The sequence below is a fragment of the Chelmon rostratus genome, chromosome 19, assembly GCF_017976325.1.
Source record: "Chelmon rostratus isolate fCheRos1 chromosome 19, fCheRos1.pri, whole genome shotgun sequence".
Classification (NCBI taxonomy): Eukaryota; Metazoa; Chordata; class Actinopteri; order Chaetodontiformes; family Chaetodontidae; genus Chelmon; species Chelmon rostratus.
The window spans coordinates 20,738,679-20,751,809 of record NC_055676.1 but is presented as its reverse complement, the minus strand read 5'-3'; the positions used below and the strand labels follow the sequence as shown (position 1 = coordinate 20,751,809).

At 43.6% G+C, this 13,131-nt stretch overlaps 1 protein-coding gene across 1 annotated transcript in view; it reads left to right on the top strand.

Annotated features, from left to right (window-relative positions):
- The window catches only part of LOC121622956 (seizure 6-like protein), a 44,837-nt gene extending 36,763 nt beyond the window's left edge, over positions 1-8,074 (top strand). Inside the window, exons 11-17 of the mRNA XM_041960044.1 lie at positions 2,486-2,680; positions 3,641-3,832; positions 4,412-4,606; positions 5,765-5,800; positions 6,120-6,234; positions 7,809-7,914; positions 8,045-8,074. Of these exons, the coding sequence (XP_041815978.1) occupies positions 2,486-2,680; positions 3,641-3,832; positions 4,412-4,606; positions 5,765-5,800; positions 6,120-6,234; positions 7,809-7,914; positions 8,045-8,074 (869 nt within the window). The remainder of the gene's footprint in view (positions 1-2,485; positions 2,681-3,640; positions 3,833-4,411; positions 4,607-5,764; positions 5,801-6,119; positions 6,235-7,808; positions 7,915-8,044) is intronic.
- The last annotated feature ends 5,057 nt before the right edge of the window (positions 8,075-13,131 follow it).

The window sequence follows — 13,131 nt, the reverse complement described above, 5'->3', positions numbered from 1 at the left end:
ATTCAACACGACATTTGTCGGAGATTGTGTGTGTTATGCCAGCAGCAGCTGATGTAGCTTGTAGCTACAGAGGTCTGCTCATCTTAGTCTTTCTAACTGCAACAGATTTGACTCAGTTTCAAACTTGACTCAAGTGACATCACTTGAGGACATTTATCAGACTTCACTGAACTCCCTCTGAGACACTAAAGGCTTTAAACGGCTGCATTCACACCTGGAAACATATGTTGTGTAAAATGAGTTCATATTCAGTACAGAAGTGAAATCACTTAAAGGAACAGTTTGACACTTCAGGAAACGAAATAACGCTGTCATGTCTGTACATTAAACAACAAGCTGGAGCCAGGGGCAGTTAGCTTAGCATACAATACAGACTGGAAACAAGGGGAAACAGCTAGCACGGCTCTGTCCAAAGGTAATACCAGCTTCTCCAGAGCTCATTGATTAACACGTTGTCTTTGTCTGCTGAGATAGAACTGTGCGGAAAGCTGAGGCGTGTTTTCATGGAGGGCTATAAGACCTTCTGATCTGACTCTCAGTAACAAATAAAAGTGATCCTTTAACCTCGCTGCTGTGCAAAAGCCAGATAAAACTAAACTCACAGTCCAACGATTTTTAAATCAAAATAATTCTTGTGATTGAGTCCTTTGGCCTGCTAGCAGAGCTAGCTGCTCATTGGTAATCAATACTAAGATCAATACCAACTTACTGTCATGTTTCCATGATGCGTCCCTGCTCAAGTCGTTTCTTCCTTTGCCCTCTGCTGTTCATAGTCAGTAACATTAGTGGACGTTAGCTGGTTTATCTGCTGGGACACAGAAGTCCTGGTGGTGCATGAAGAGTTAAAACAGTGACGTTTTCTTCGTTTTGAACAATGCTGTTTTCCTGATCTGTTTTTTTTTTTCAGTGAACTTGTGTCTCCACCAACTCACCCAAAAACAGCTTATGTTCACAGTTTTTGTTGACATTCACGGAAAACTAAAATGAAACTAACTTTTTGCTTTTTTTTTATTACACTGACACAACTTCACATTTGAGCTCCTTGATCAGTCCGGAGGGAGAGCTGTTCTGCTCTCACGGCTGTGGGTTTTATTAGATTTGGCTGGGGGCTCTGAATTCTAAAGCTCCACTGATTTTAAGACCGCAGAGACGGCGTGGAGAAAGTTTGAGCTGGACGCTTTTAATCCGAGATCAGAGGAATTCTTGATTCAGAAAGATCCTCAGAACGATCAAGAGACTGTTGGTCTGAGGCTTCTGTGTGATCCGTGCATGCTGGTGTGTGAGGTCTTCACGTAATTCACGCGTTAATTATGTAGCTGACAGATGAATCAGGGAAAAACCTCCATCCTTTGTGTGTGTTTTTATATCGTAAAACAAAAAGGTTTCGAGAGCATCTGGTTTACTGAGATCTTGAAACAGGCTGTTAAATAAACTCTACGTTTTATCGTAGAGGTGTTGCTCATAGAGACGAACGCAGTGTTTTAGCATCATGTCCTTACCTTACACCTACAACACCTGATAGTGGCAGCGGCTTCAGCATATTATCACCTTTTAAGTTGATGTGGTGAACTGGAGTTGTGTTAAGTCCAATACTCTCATTCTTATGGCTCTGTTTTTGGTCTCCACCTGCTCCCGAGGGACATATTTGGCTCTTTAGCTGCTAAATGCTCCATCATGTTCACCAGCTGGTCTCTGACTGCGTCTGTCTGCTGTGTCCTGTGAGCAGGAAGTGGGTTCATCAGAGCTTTTTTTTAAAAAACAAACAAACAAAACATTCCAGGTATAGACAATCCTGATAGCTAGCTGTTTGCTAACAAGTTCACCATCAGCTTTATAAGGCAATAGTCAAACCTGTGTGTGATGAAGGAACATGTGATGTTTCTTCTCTGTCTTCCTTGAACATTAAAGCTAAACAAAACAAAGCGACTCAGACAGTAAAGGAAGTAAGGAACAGAAGCCTATAATCATAAGTTGAAGCTTTTGTCTGCATCTAATGAGCTCCATCACGTGGCTTAAAGCCATGAAATAATATAATAAGTGGACTCTAAGTTAGGATTATTTTGTCGACTTAAAAAGAGCATTGTATTATAAAGAAAATCCCTCTGACGGTACACAAAAACATGATTTATTTCTCGTGGCAGATGAACTGTGGCAGATAAGTGACGGCTTGGAATAATTTTATTGTGGACTGTTTCAATGGGAGTCTGAATTGAAGCTGACTGGCTTTCCAAACAGCAGCTCGGAGGCGAACTTGCCAGAGCGGAGACGATATTTGAAGACTGTCCAGCACAGATGAAATCCATCACTCTGTCACACGGTCAAGAAAGCGCACAATGAGTCCATCAGTCCTCTGAGAGAATCATGTTGCAATGAGATGAAGCGTTGTTAACCTGTTCTAAAGAGGAAACACACCAACCTGCACCACAAGCAACAATGCCATGACAACAGAGCCAGCAGTCAACCTGTATTTCATGTCTTTTCTCAGAGGTGTCCCGAAACGACTCCTGTCCAGACCTGCCCGAGATCCAGAACGGCTGGAAGACGACATCCCACATTGCGCTGGTGCGAGGGGCTCGGATCACCTACCAGTGTGACCCTGGTTATGACCTGGTGGGACGCGAGACCCTCACCTGTCAGTTAGACCTGTCCTGGAGCTCACAGCCCCCGTTCTGTGAAAAGAGTCAGTATTAAGCCTCTGCCGTGCATCTGTGTTAGTGTGTGCGAGCTTGTGTGCGTATCTGTTACTGTTTATTGTTGACATGATCATTTATATTTGTATTCATTTTGGAGACCTACTGAACTTTAGCACCACAGTCAAGTCCAGATTTGTCCGCTAAGGCCGCATTCAGTTTCACATTAGCGCATTCACGTCTTCCCTTCATGTCAGTGAGCCCCCTGGTGGTTAGACTCTCCACAAAGCTGTTTTAACTCAGTGTCGTTTTTCCACTGAACACTTCCTGCTCAGCAGCAAACAGCAGACAGACACAGTTAGCATCTAGCCGGTGAACATAGTGCAGCGTTTAGCAGCCAAAGAGCAGATATTTCCTTCAGGAACTGGTGGAGACCAATAACAGAGCTAAAAGAGAGAGAACACGACACCACATGAAAGATCATGCAGCTCTGTGTCTGCTGGATGCTCAATGAAGCCACTTTTTATCAAGCACAACATAAATATTCTGGGTTCTGGGCTTGTTTTGCTGCTCCAAGTGACCCAAAAAAAAAACAACAATTAGTTTGATAATGCAGGTTCAAATGTCACCTTATCTCCAAACCTCGTCACCTATTTGCACAATGCACTCATGCAGTGAAAGAAAGAGAGTGCTGAAAGAGAGAATAAATGAAGGGACGAGGGAAGAAGTGAATATCTCTTTATTGGGCAAGAATTTTTCATTGAAGCATTATGAAGATTCACCAAGCAACATTTAAGGGAAATCAGTGTTTAAGATTTATTACATGGAACTGAATGCAGCCTAATTGATTTACATGACATTCACTGAGGATGTTCATGTTCCTCAGAGGATGAAGGTCTATGTTGTTGGTGTTGGAGGTAATAGTACTAACAGTTCTAAAAACAAATGATAACATCTGAAGATGTGTTCACCTGTTTTCTTCATATGTTCCTTTCCTATCTTTCTCTCAGTCATGTACTGTTCAGATCCTGGCCACGTGGAACACTCCACCAGGTCTCTGTCCGACCCGAAACTCCTGGTGGGGACAACAATTCAGTACAGCTGCAACCCCGGCTTCATCCTGCAGGGCGGCGCCACCATTACCTGCTACGGCCGTGAGCCCGGGACCCCCGTGTGGACGTCTCGCCTCCCTCACTGTGTCTGTGAGTGTCGGACGGCCGGACAGGAAAAGCTAGTTGTTATTTTATCAGACTCGTGGGCCGAAAGGTTGCAGCGGTTTACTGGTAATTTGTCAGGCCTTTGATTTCAGAGATCTGTCATCAGGATAGACTGTAGCACACGGCAGTAAGTGAAGATGAGAGGCTCTCTCCCCGTGGCTGTGCGATCTAACATGAGTGGGTTTGTGTGATTTCTCGCAAAAAAAAAAAAAGCCTGGCTCTCTCTTTCCTCTGCTGACACAGATCACAGCGTCGCTGCATGCCAGAGATGATGCTTCATCTCCTGCATTTTCATCTTAGGACTGTCGATGTGTGTGTGTGTGTGTGTTTTCAGGGATATAAATGTTTATATGAAGTGTTTGATATGTAAATGCAATGCTAATGCACCGTACCAATCAGCCCTCAGCCACCTGGAGGAGGGGGTGGAGATTATCCATGAGTCATGTCACCTCAGCCAGAGCCTGTCAAATCTGTCAGTCGAGCTCTGACGCAAAACCTCTGATTCGTGTTGAGAAACTCAACGGGATCCATCCAGCTCTCTCTTTTTTTCTTCCTTCCATCTAGCTGAGGATTCTGTTTCCTGTGAAAACCCTGGTCTCCCTGACAACGGCTACCAGATCCTGTCCAAAAGGCTTTACCTGCCCGGTGAATCACTCACCTTTGTTTGTTACCAAGGTTACGAGCTCATTGGAGAGGTTGCAATAAAATGCATCCTAGGAAACCCGTCATTTTGGAGTGGGCCACTTCCACTCTGCAGGGGTGAGACTTTTGCAGATTTTTTTATTTTTATGTGTGTGGAATGAAACTTTCCCTCGTTCTCGATACCGTTGGACGTATGCATGTGCACAATATTCTTCAAAGACTTACAATATTTTCTCCATGCTTGTTGATACAGATTGATCATGCCCCTATGCATGCTAAGGACCGTTCGCTAAACCCCTCTCCCAATCAGCGATTGTCCAATCGTAGCTTAGCTCACCATTTAAAGAGTTTGGAGGGCTACATCAGCCATTTCCAAAAACACAAGCACAAAGGTGTAAGGAACTGATATAACAGTGTGTTAGCCTTCTCTAATGTAAGATTGAAGCATTAGCATGTCCAGCTAACTTATTTCCTGCAATAGTAGCCTAGCATTACTTTGCATTAGCATATCATTAACTAACAAACATTTATTAATGGGGTTAAAAATAATAACAACAAAAAACAACCACCGTGTTGTACTTCCTGTGTGGAAGCCACTAGATTTTAAGCTAACCTTAGCAATGCTGTTTTGCTCTTTATTGCATTATGGGAAGATTACAACTCCTGCGATAGCGATAGCGTTACATTTTCCAAGCACAGAATCCTTTTCTCCTGTGACGTTAACATGACGGCGTTCTCTTAACATGAACAAGCATCAAAGCTAAGCAGCCAAAAATGTTAGGATGGTACACCAGCCTGATCTATTTTTCTAGAACTAACTAAGAGCACTGCTCATTATTTCCATACACACCAGAGCACACGGACTGCAAATGTTAGCATATCCAGCTAGCTATCTTACTACCTATGCTAGAATTACTTCTAAGGCCAGTTAGCATACCATTAACGAAGTGCGTTAATTTGCGGGGTTACAGGTTACATAAAATTAAAAAAGAAACTACTAGCACATCCACAGAGGAAGCTACTTGAGTGAAGCTAACGTTAGCAGCTCTGTCCTGCTCATTATTGGATTTGGGAAGTTTCTTCTTCATCAACTCCGGCAAATGTTACCCAAGATACCCCACACGTGGACGGAGCCCTTGACAGGTGGAGTGACAGTATAGGGTGGAGGGGATCATAGCGAACGGTCAGATCAAAGCAGCCTTGTTACAAATACAAACTGCACAGGAAGTGTGATGTCAATTTTCATGCACTGACTGACAGAATGATGTCTTGCAGCCAACCATGACTGCTTTGGCAACCATGCTTTGGAAGGTGAGTCTACCTGTGTATGTTGGTGTGCTCTGATGCTGTGGGCTAAAAAGACCACACAGTTTGTTTTGTAGACTCAAACAAACCAGAGAATAGAAAGCACTTCACCTCTGTGCGTCTGCTCTGCCTGCGTCAGCAAACATCTGCCTGCCAACCTCATCCCCGCTGTGTGTGTGTTTTTCCATCCACCTGTTTGTGTTCACTTGTTTACCTGTGGCATTCACCTGCGTTTGCTAAGCCGCCCCTGACCACACTTGTCCAGGTTTAATTTGTTTCCCTGATGACATTTGCCTTCAGTCAACCTTGATGTGGTGTCTATCAGTTGCAGAGGCGACTGCAGGCTCCACTCTGGATGGAGGCAACATAGCGCTGGCCATCTTCATTCTCGTTCTTCTGCTGTCAGTCCTGCTCGGAGGGGCTTATGTCTACGTCACACGGTGAGATCTCTGACTGCTCGGCTGCACATGAAAGGATGGATTACCGACCTTCTCGTCATTACAGCTGATAGTGTGTTTTCATGGTCATCACAGCAAACTTTGGGTCATGTTGCCCCAGTTTGTGCCTCTCCTGGATTACCAGGAAGATAAATACATTAAAGGCTCAGTGTGCAGGATTTCGTGGCATCTAGTCTCATCCTCCTGTACGGTAGCTGTAAAAATGCAAAAGGCGGTCTCGAGAGCCAGTGTTGGGTTTGTCTGTTCTGGGCTACTGTAGACACATGGCGGACTCTGTGGAAGAGGACCTGCTACATCTGTAGATATAAAGAGCTCATTTTAAGGTAACAAAATCAATGATTCCTATTTTCAGGTGATAGAACATAACTATACATATTATATTACAGTTCAGCCAAAAATCCCCCTAAATCCTACAGACTGGACCTTTAAGTCACTTTGCTGCTCAAGGAATTGACAGTTATATGTTGATTTTTGTTCAAATTAAACTAACAAGATATAACATGTTAATCACTAACCTTTAGAAATGCTGGTAGGTAGATTTTGTTTAACCCTTGGGAAAAGCCAGGCTAGCTGTTTCCCTCTGTTTTTATGCTAAGCTAACAGACTCTACCACATTGACATGAGAGTGGTATCAGCTAAGAAAGCATGAATGTGTTTCCCAAAACGTTGCATTATTCCTCAAAGGAAGGGAGATGAGTAGTTCTTCTAATCCTGACTTTGGTGGATAAAAGTTCAGACTTACAACTGATTAAAACTGAACACAATTTCCATGACTGTAACTCTGACTGAAAGTGGCATGAACTCACACCTAAAGAAGGGGTGATTATTCTCGCTATATTTATTCCAAATGGATAACAGACACTTTGGAGAAACAGTATAAAGACTCAACAGTCTCTCATTTGTGTGCCTGAATCCAACATCACGTGTAAATCCACTGATAAAAGTCAAAAACAAACCGAAAGCAAAGCTCAGGTCCACTAACTCGCTTGTTCTGGATCTCAATCAGCAGATTCAGAGTCGAAGCTTTTGTTTATTCGCAGCATTTTTCTGACTTAAAATCGTAAAAACAGCAGCTGACGGAACAGTCACAAGTGAAGATCCACTTAGAGCAGCATTCACTGTGACTGTTACTTTGAGCTAAATGCTAACACCAGCATGCTAACATGTCGCAGAATGAGAGTGCTAGCATTCTAATGTTCAGCAAGTATTACGTTTCACATGTTCTTAGCTGAGCCTGTTAGCATGCTACCATTTGCTAATTAGCACATACACATGAACTTCAGCTGAGGCTGATGGGAATGTCGTTAATTCTGCTGGTATTTGCTCATAAACATTAAAAATGTTGACCTGATGATGGCGCTACATGAAAAGTCAGAGGATCACCAAAGTTATTACATTTAATCTCTGAGAATTATATCATAATATATTTTAATTGAAATACGTTTTTTATAAAAAAAAAATCTATAAAAAAATACAAATAAAAATCACAGTGGAGCAACTTCTGAAGAATTGTCTGATGTTTTTTTTTTGTCTGTCTTCCTCATCCTGTCCTCTAGGTGTCGATATCACTCCAACTTAAGGCTGCCTCTTATCTACCCCCATCCTTACCGACAGATTACTGTGGAGACAGAGTTTGACAACCCGCTCTATGAGACAGGAGGAGTGAGTGTCCAACACATTTAAAAGCACTGAGCTGTCCGAACACCCTGAACTCATCGTTTGTCATCACTCTCGCCGTTCGCTGCATTAATGCTGCCTCTGTCTGTCCCATCTTCTCTGTCACTGTCAACAGGACACTCGTGAATATGAAGTATCGATATGAAAAGCCTCACGAAAGACATTTCTGAAACAAGACCGTCCGCCCCGTCCTAACTCTTCATCCTCTCCTCCCTCCTGCTCCGCCCAGGAGGAGGCGATGTAAATACAAATAGATGATGTCCAGCCCCTTCTGCCATGAGACGCAGTGATTGATCCTGTTCTCTCCTCCTTGACGAGACAGCTTCTGAAGACACGAAGGGAAATAAGAGAGGAGGCCTGAAGCAGGAGAGGAGGTAGAGGAGTCGGTGTCGCTGGGAGATGGTGGGAGATGGAGGACGGAGGGGAAAGACCCAATGATCATCTGAGAACATCAGACGTGGTGAGAAAAGAGGACGGGTTGGGTTTGAAAAGGAAGTTAAGGAGGGGAGAAGGGGACGGAGTAGGAGACAGGGCACAGTAGGAGGAGCGTGGAGTGACAGGATTGAAGCACTTTGTATTTTTTTTGTCAAAAACTTTGATGAGAGAGAGTTAAAGTTATAATCCTTAAGATTTTCATGAAGTCAAACCCCATTTTTGATACCACGTATGGTTGCGTTCTTTTCTGCAGAAGTTCTTCAGCGTTGTTAAATTCCCTATAAAGTAGTTTTCATTGTTAGTGGCGGAGTCCGCCATTTCTTGGCTGGATTCATAATGTCTTCACGGGAAACTGAAATCCAGTGTCACTGTTTACTGTTCACTCAGAGCTGTTTAAGGTGCCGCTAACGCTAACCCAACACTTCCTGCCGCCGCTGCTTCACATTAAAAGAGTCAAACAAGCGGAACACAGGTCGGCTTTTATTGTGAAGTGGTCACAGAAAATGCGATGTAATTGTCACCAAGGTGACCACTGAGCACAATCGTTCATCAAAAATGTGTCCTCAACAGTCATTTTTTTCATGATATTCAATAATCTGACACTTTCATCCAAAGCCACTTAGAATAAGTGCATCGACCCAACAGTCACAAGATTTACGTGAAACGTCCTCAGAAGTGCTTCAGGTGCTGCATTTAGAACAATAAGACACAAAAGGGGGAAAAAGATGTTTCTCCTGTATTTATGGCCAAGATGCGGTGTGAACAGGTGATGTGTTTTCAGCTTCAGCTGTCCTGAGGTCAGTGAAGGGCTCATTCCGGCACTGTGGAGCAGGACAGCAAACATTTTTTTGCTTTTTTATTCGCTTCAAGCAGCCTGTAGATATATTAGCTGCAAGCTAGCTAGCAACTGACCGCACTCTGTTATTTTCCTCCACTCTCGTCTTTTCGTCTCGTCTCTGTACTTTAATGAAGCTGCTTCATGAAAACGCTGACAGATCCACCGAAACATTTCCATCTCTCACGTCTACTGTCATCTTTCCATAGACTTTGTTCTCAGTGGAGCTGCTGCTGAAGTTCTCCTCCAGTTCTGAACCATGAATGTATTAAAGGAAGAGGACAGTGGACTCAAAGGTGGACACACTCGCTGAGCTCATGAGCTAAAAGCGTTGTCAAGCTTCCAGGTTTGCACACTGCACATGCTCAGTAGAGTTCCTCCCGTTGACTTTACACTGTGCATTGTGACATTACTGCTTTCATAGCATCTGGAAAAGTTTTACAAGCATAAAACCTCCACTTTCAAAATCAGCGATAGAAAGTGTTTGAAGTATAAGGTCCAGCAGTCTAACAGACGTATAATGGAGGTCTATGAGGAAAACTGGGGTGAGTCTGAGTGTCCAGATGTGTCCGTCCTCTCTTCATACATCCATGGTCTGAACACACAGTAGGACTGAAATCTTAAGGATTACAACTTCCAGAGTCTTAGGGACAAGCAAGCTGGCAGGTAGATTGATGGATTTTTACTTTCTGTTCACGTCTACACTCATGAATCAACGCTTCTCTCAATGATGAGAGAAAGAAGGAAGTTGTGGTCATTGGCTTCCTTTTTTCATTTCCTAGCTAGTCCCACACAGGAAGTCAGCTGTCTGCTGTCCCCCAGCTCCCAACCCCCCCCCCCAAGCCTGCAGTCACCTCCCCTGCTTTTTACTACCGCCGGTCCAGCTCTGGCTTTAGCTGTAGTGAAGTGGCATTTAAATCTCTGACTCTCGGGCCGGTGCAGTGTTGATGTCTTATTTCTCACATGTAGTTAGATTGATGACCGTCGTAGACCGGCCTCGGAGTTCCAGGTCTGGACCGGCTCGTGGCTAAAAAGGAAACTGAACAACATGCGTTGTTGCAGACGGTTGCGATGTGAATAGCGTAGCTGTAGTTAACCGACCGATCTTCGAGTGCAAACTCAATCAACCCACCAGATGATGTATTTATTTTGATGTACTGTATATGTGATGTTTTATGCAGATTGATAAATGTACATTTTCATGACGAGAAGACAAATGTCAACAGTTTCCCTAAATAAATGGTAAAACTTGAATAAAAAGTACAAAAGACTTTGTAAATACTGAGGCCTTCTGTTGAATTCTTTGGTTTCGTATTTCCTCTCAGGGATCGTATACAGTCTCTCACATCGTTTGTCACCATTAATGCATCTTTCTGTCAGATCTGTCAGCGGTTTGTTCACATCTCTTTCCAAGGTCTGCAGAGAACGTCGACAGTCGACTGTTCAATTTATCTGCTTCTCAAAGGCTCTTATTAGCTCCCAATGTCGGCGTATCATTTTTCTATAATTTGCATTTAAGATTTGAGCTGGATTATAGAAATGTAGCATTCAGGTTCACCTGGAAAAATGTTGTTAGATGAGAATTCTGGAGGTGTCAAATATGAGCGCTCATTACAAACCAGTAATTGAATAAATCAGTGGAATTTGTGAGGATTTTAATAAAACTGACACACAAACCTTCATGTGGAGATGATCAGCTCTGTCGTCTGGAAACCAAGTTTTTATGGTAGAAAGCTGTTTTCTAAGTTGTTTTGTGCTCCGGAATTGTGTTCAGAAACATGTTTTAATTAAGTGCTTCTTATGTACTGCAGCAGAGTTGCAGGTGTAGTCAGGGTGGATGGTGGCTGTAAAAAGCACCAGACACCAGGTTCAGATCCAGCTTTGGCTTAGGCCTGATCCCTTAAAAGGAAAATATTTTCAGGGATCTCGAGTCAATGTTTTTTGATTCCTGTGATTCTGAAGAAAAGCCAGTTTGGGCTGGAAACATTGTGCATTTTCAGAAAGAGATGGAGCCTTTCATAGTCCAGACAGTCCTCAAGAGAAAAAACAGTTGTCTGTGCAAGCAGGTTATCAGCACCCATGTTTATTGTTGGGCGGCGACCTCTAGTGACCATGGTAATAATGACTGGCGCAAAGGAGGAAGTCAGCTGACTTAGTATAAAGAGCAAGAAAGTCTGTAGATGTTCTGTATGGAGGAGATGTTTGTGTCCCATGAGTCAGACTATTGAACTTGAATTTAAGCCAAACCATCATCTTTTCCTGAAGCTAGCCCAGAAGTTTTGATGCCTAAATCCCAGCAAACTGATCGTTTGATGAAGGTCTGACGCAGTCTGACCTCGCAGACGGAGTCCGGTGCACCTGCTATTAAAGGATTATTTTATCTTATCTTAGTGGTAAACGTATCCAGTGATTCACATACAAAAGATGTGTTTTCTGCTTTCCTGTCCTGTTAATCATCTCTGATCTGTCCTGTGACCCATGTGAGGGTCCCAGCCCCCCACGTTGGGTACCACTTCTACAGATAGTCAGCAGAACACGATTCCAACATCACCAACATGAACAGATTTAAATCTGTTTAACAGTCATGAAAAGTTTGTGTGAAGTATGAACTCTCACCACATCCTGCAGCGTTGGCTTGCATTCACTTTGAAAAGTAGCTTTTTCTGGACTGAGTGTTGTTGTCTTGCTAATAAACCCTGATAGGTGGGAGGCAAATCCTGCCCTGCAGCATATCCCTGCCGTCAACCCTTTTTAATGTCCTAATGATTCCTTCTGTTGCCACCCTGAATGCTAATAAGAAGATAATGCCTCCTGCCACGAAAGCAATTTCCAGAAGCTTTCCTGCTGCGGCCGATTCAAGTGTTGAGAAGCTTTTAACCAGATGCTTGATGATATTAGGCACTCTGAGGAAACTGAGTGCTACCCACACAAGCTTAATGAACCGAAGGCATTCACAGAACCAGAAATACATTATGTTTATGTCTGTGTTGAAGCCGTTTAAGTTGGTACTATTATCCAGAGGGACTCGTAACTAGTGCAGCAAACAGCGAGATCATTAATATTACAAGCAGCTAACGGGACGAGTCAGGCTCGCAGCACTGAGGCATCGATGCAGCAAACAGAGAAGGCTGGACTCTTGTCCTCGCTGGTTTACTGCACCATGTGCAGATGCCACAGGGGTCTGAGGTCTGCAGAGGTCTGAGAGGTGTAAGTTAGTCTGTTGCGGTCTGGCTCTCAGGCTGCTTCAGTGGCTGCAGCGACACATGGCGCCTCCTGAGGTGCTTTGAAACCTGTAGCATCAGATTATCGATGTGCGCGTGAGAAGTGGTTCGGAGTTACACCTGAACACAGACAGGATCCAGAGATGGTGGTCTGTACGTCTGTGGGCACTGCGATCAGGAACCGTTACCTCACAGCGCTCAGCCGGAGCCCCGGTCGTGTTTGATGAGTCACAAGGGCATGAATCTGCAGCAGGACATCTTTCCCTCAGCGCTGAACACGAGCACTTGGACCCCGGAACAAGCAGGAATGTACTGAAAAGAAGAGCCCAAACCACACCCCCAAACCACCTCCACGACAGGGATGAATGAAACACAGCAGAGCACAGTGTGAAGCGTGTAAACGATGACCTGAAGTCCATCTTCATCATAAACTAGGAGGCTACAATATCTTATAACAAGCTGTCAGCTGTTCCACCAAAGAGACTTTTCCCCACATTTCCCCCCCAAAACTTCTCACACAGTTTCATTTCAGAATCAGAATCAGCATCAGAAAACTTTATTGATCCCTGAGGGGAAACTAGGTCAGTTGCAGTTGCTCCCATTTCAGAGCAAGTGAATCAAATAGAGATAGAACATAAGAAATATCACAGAAAATATAGAAAATATGTACACTACAATATAAATCAACCATGAATAAGAAACTATCTGAAA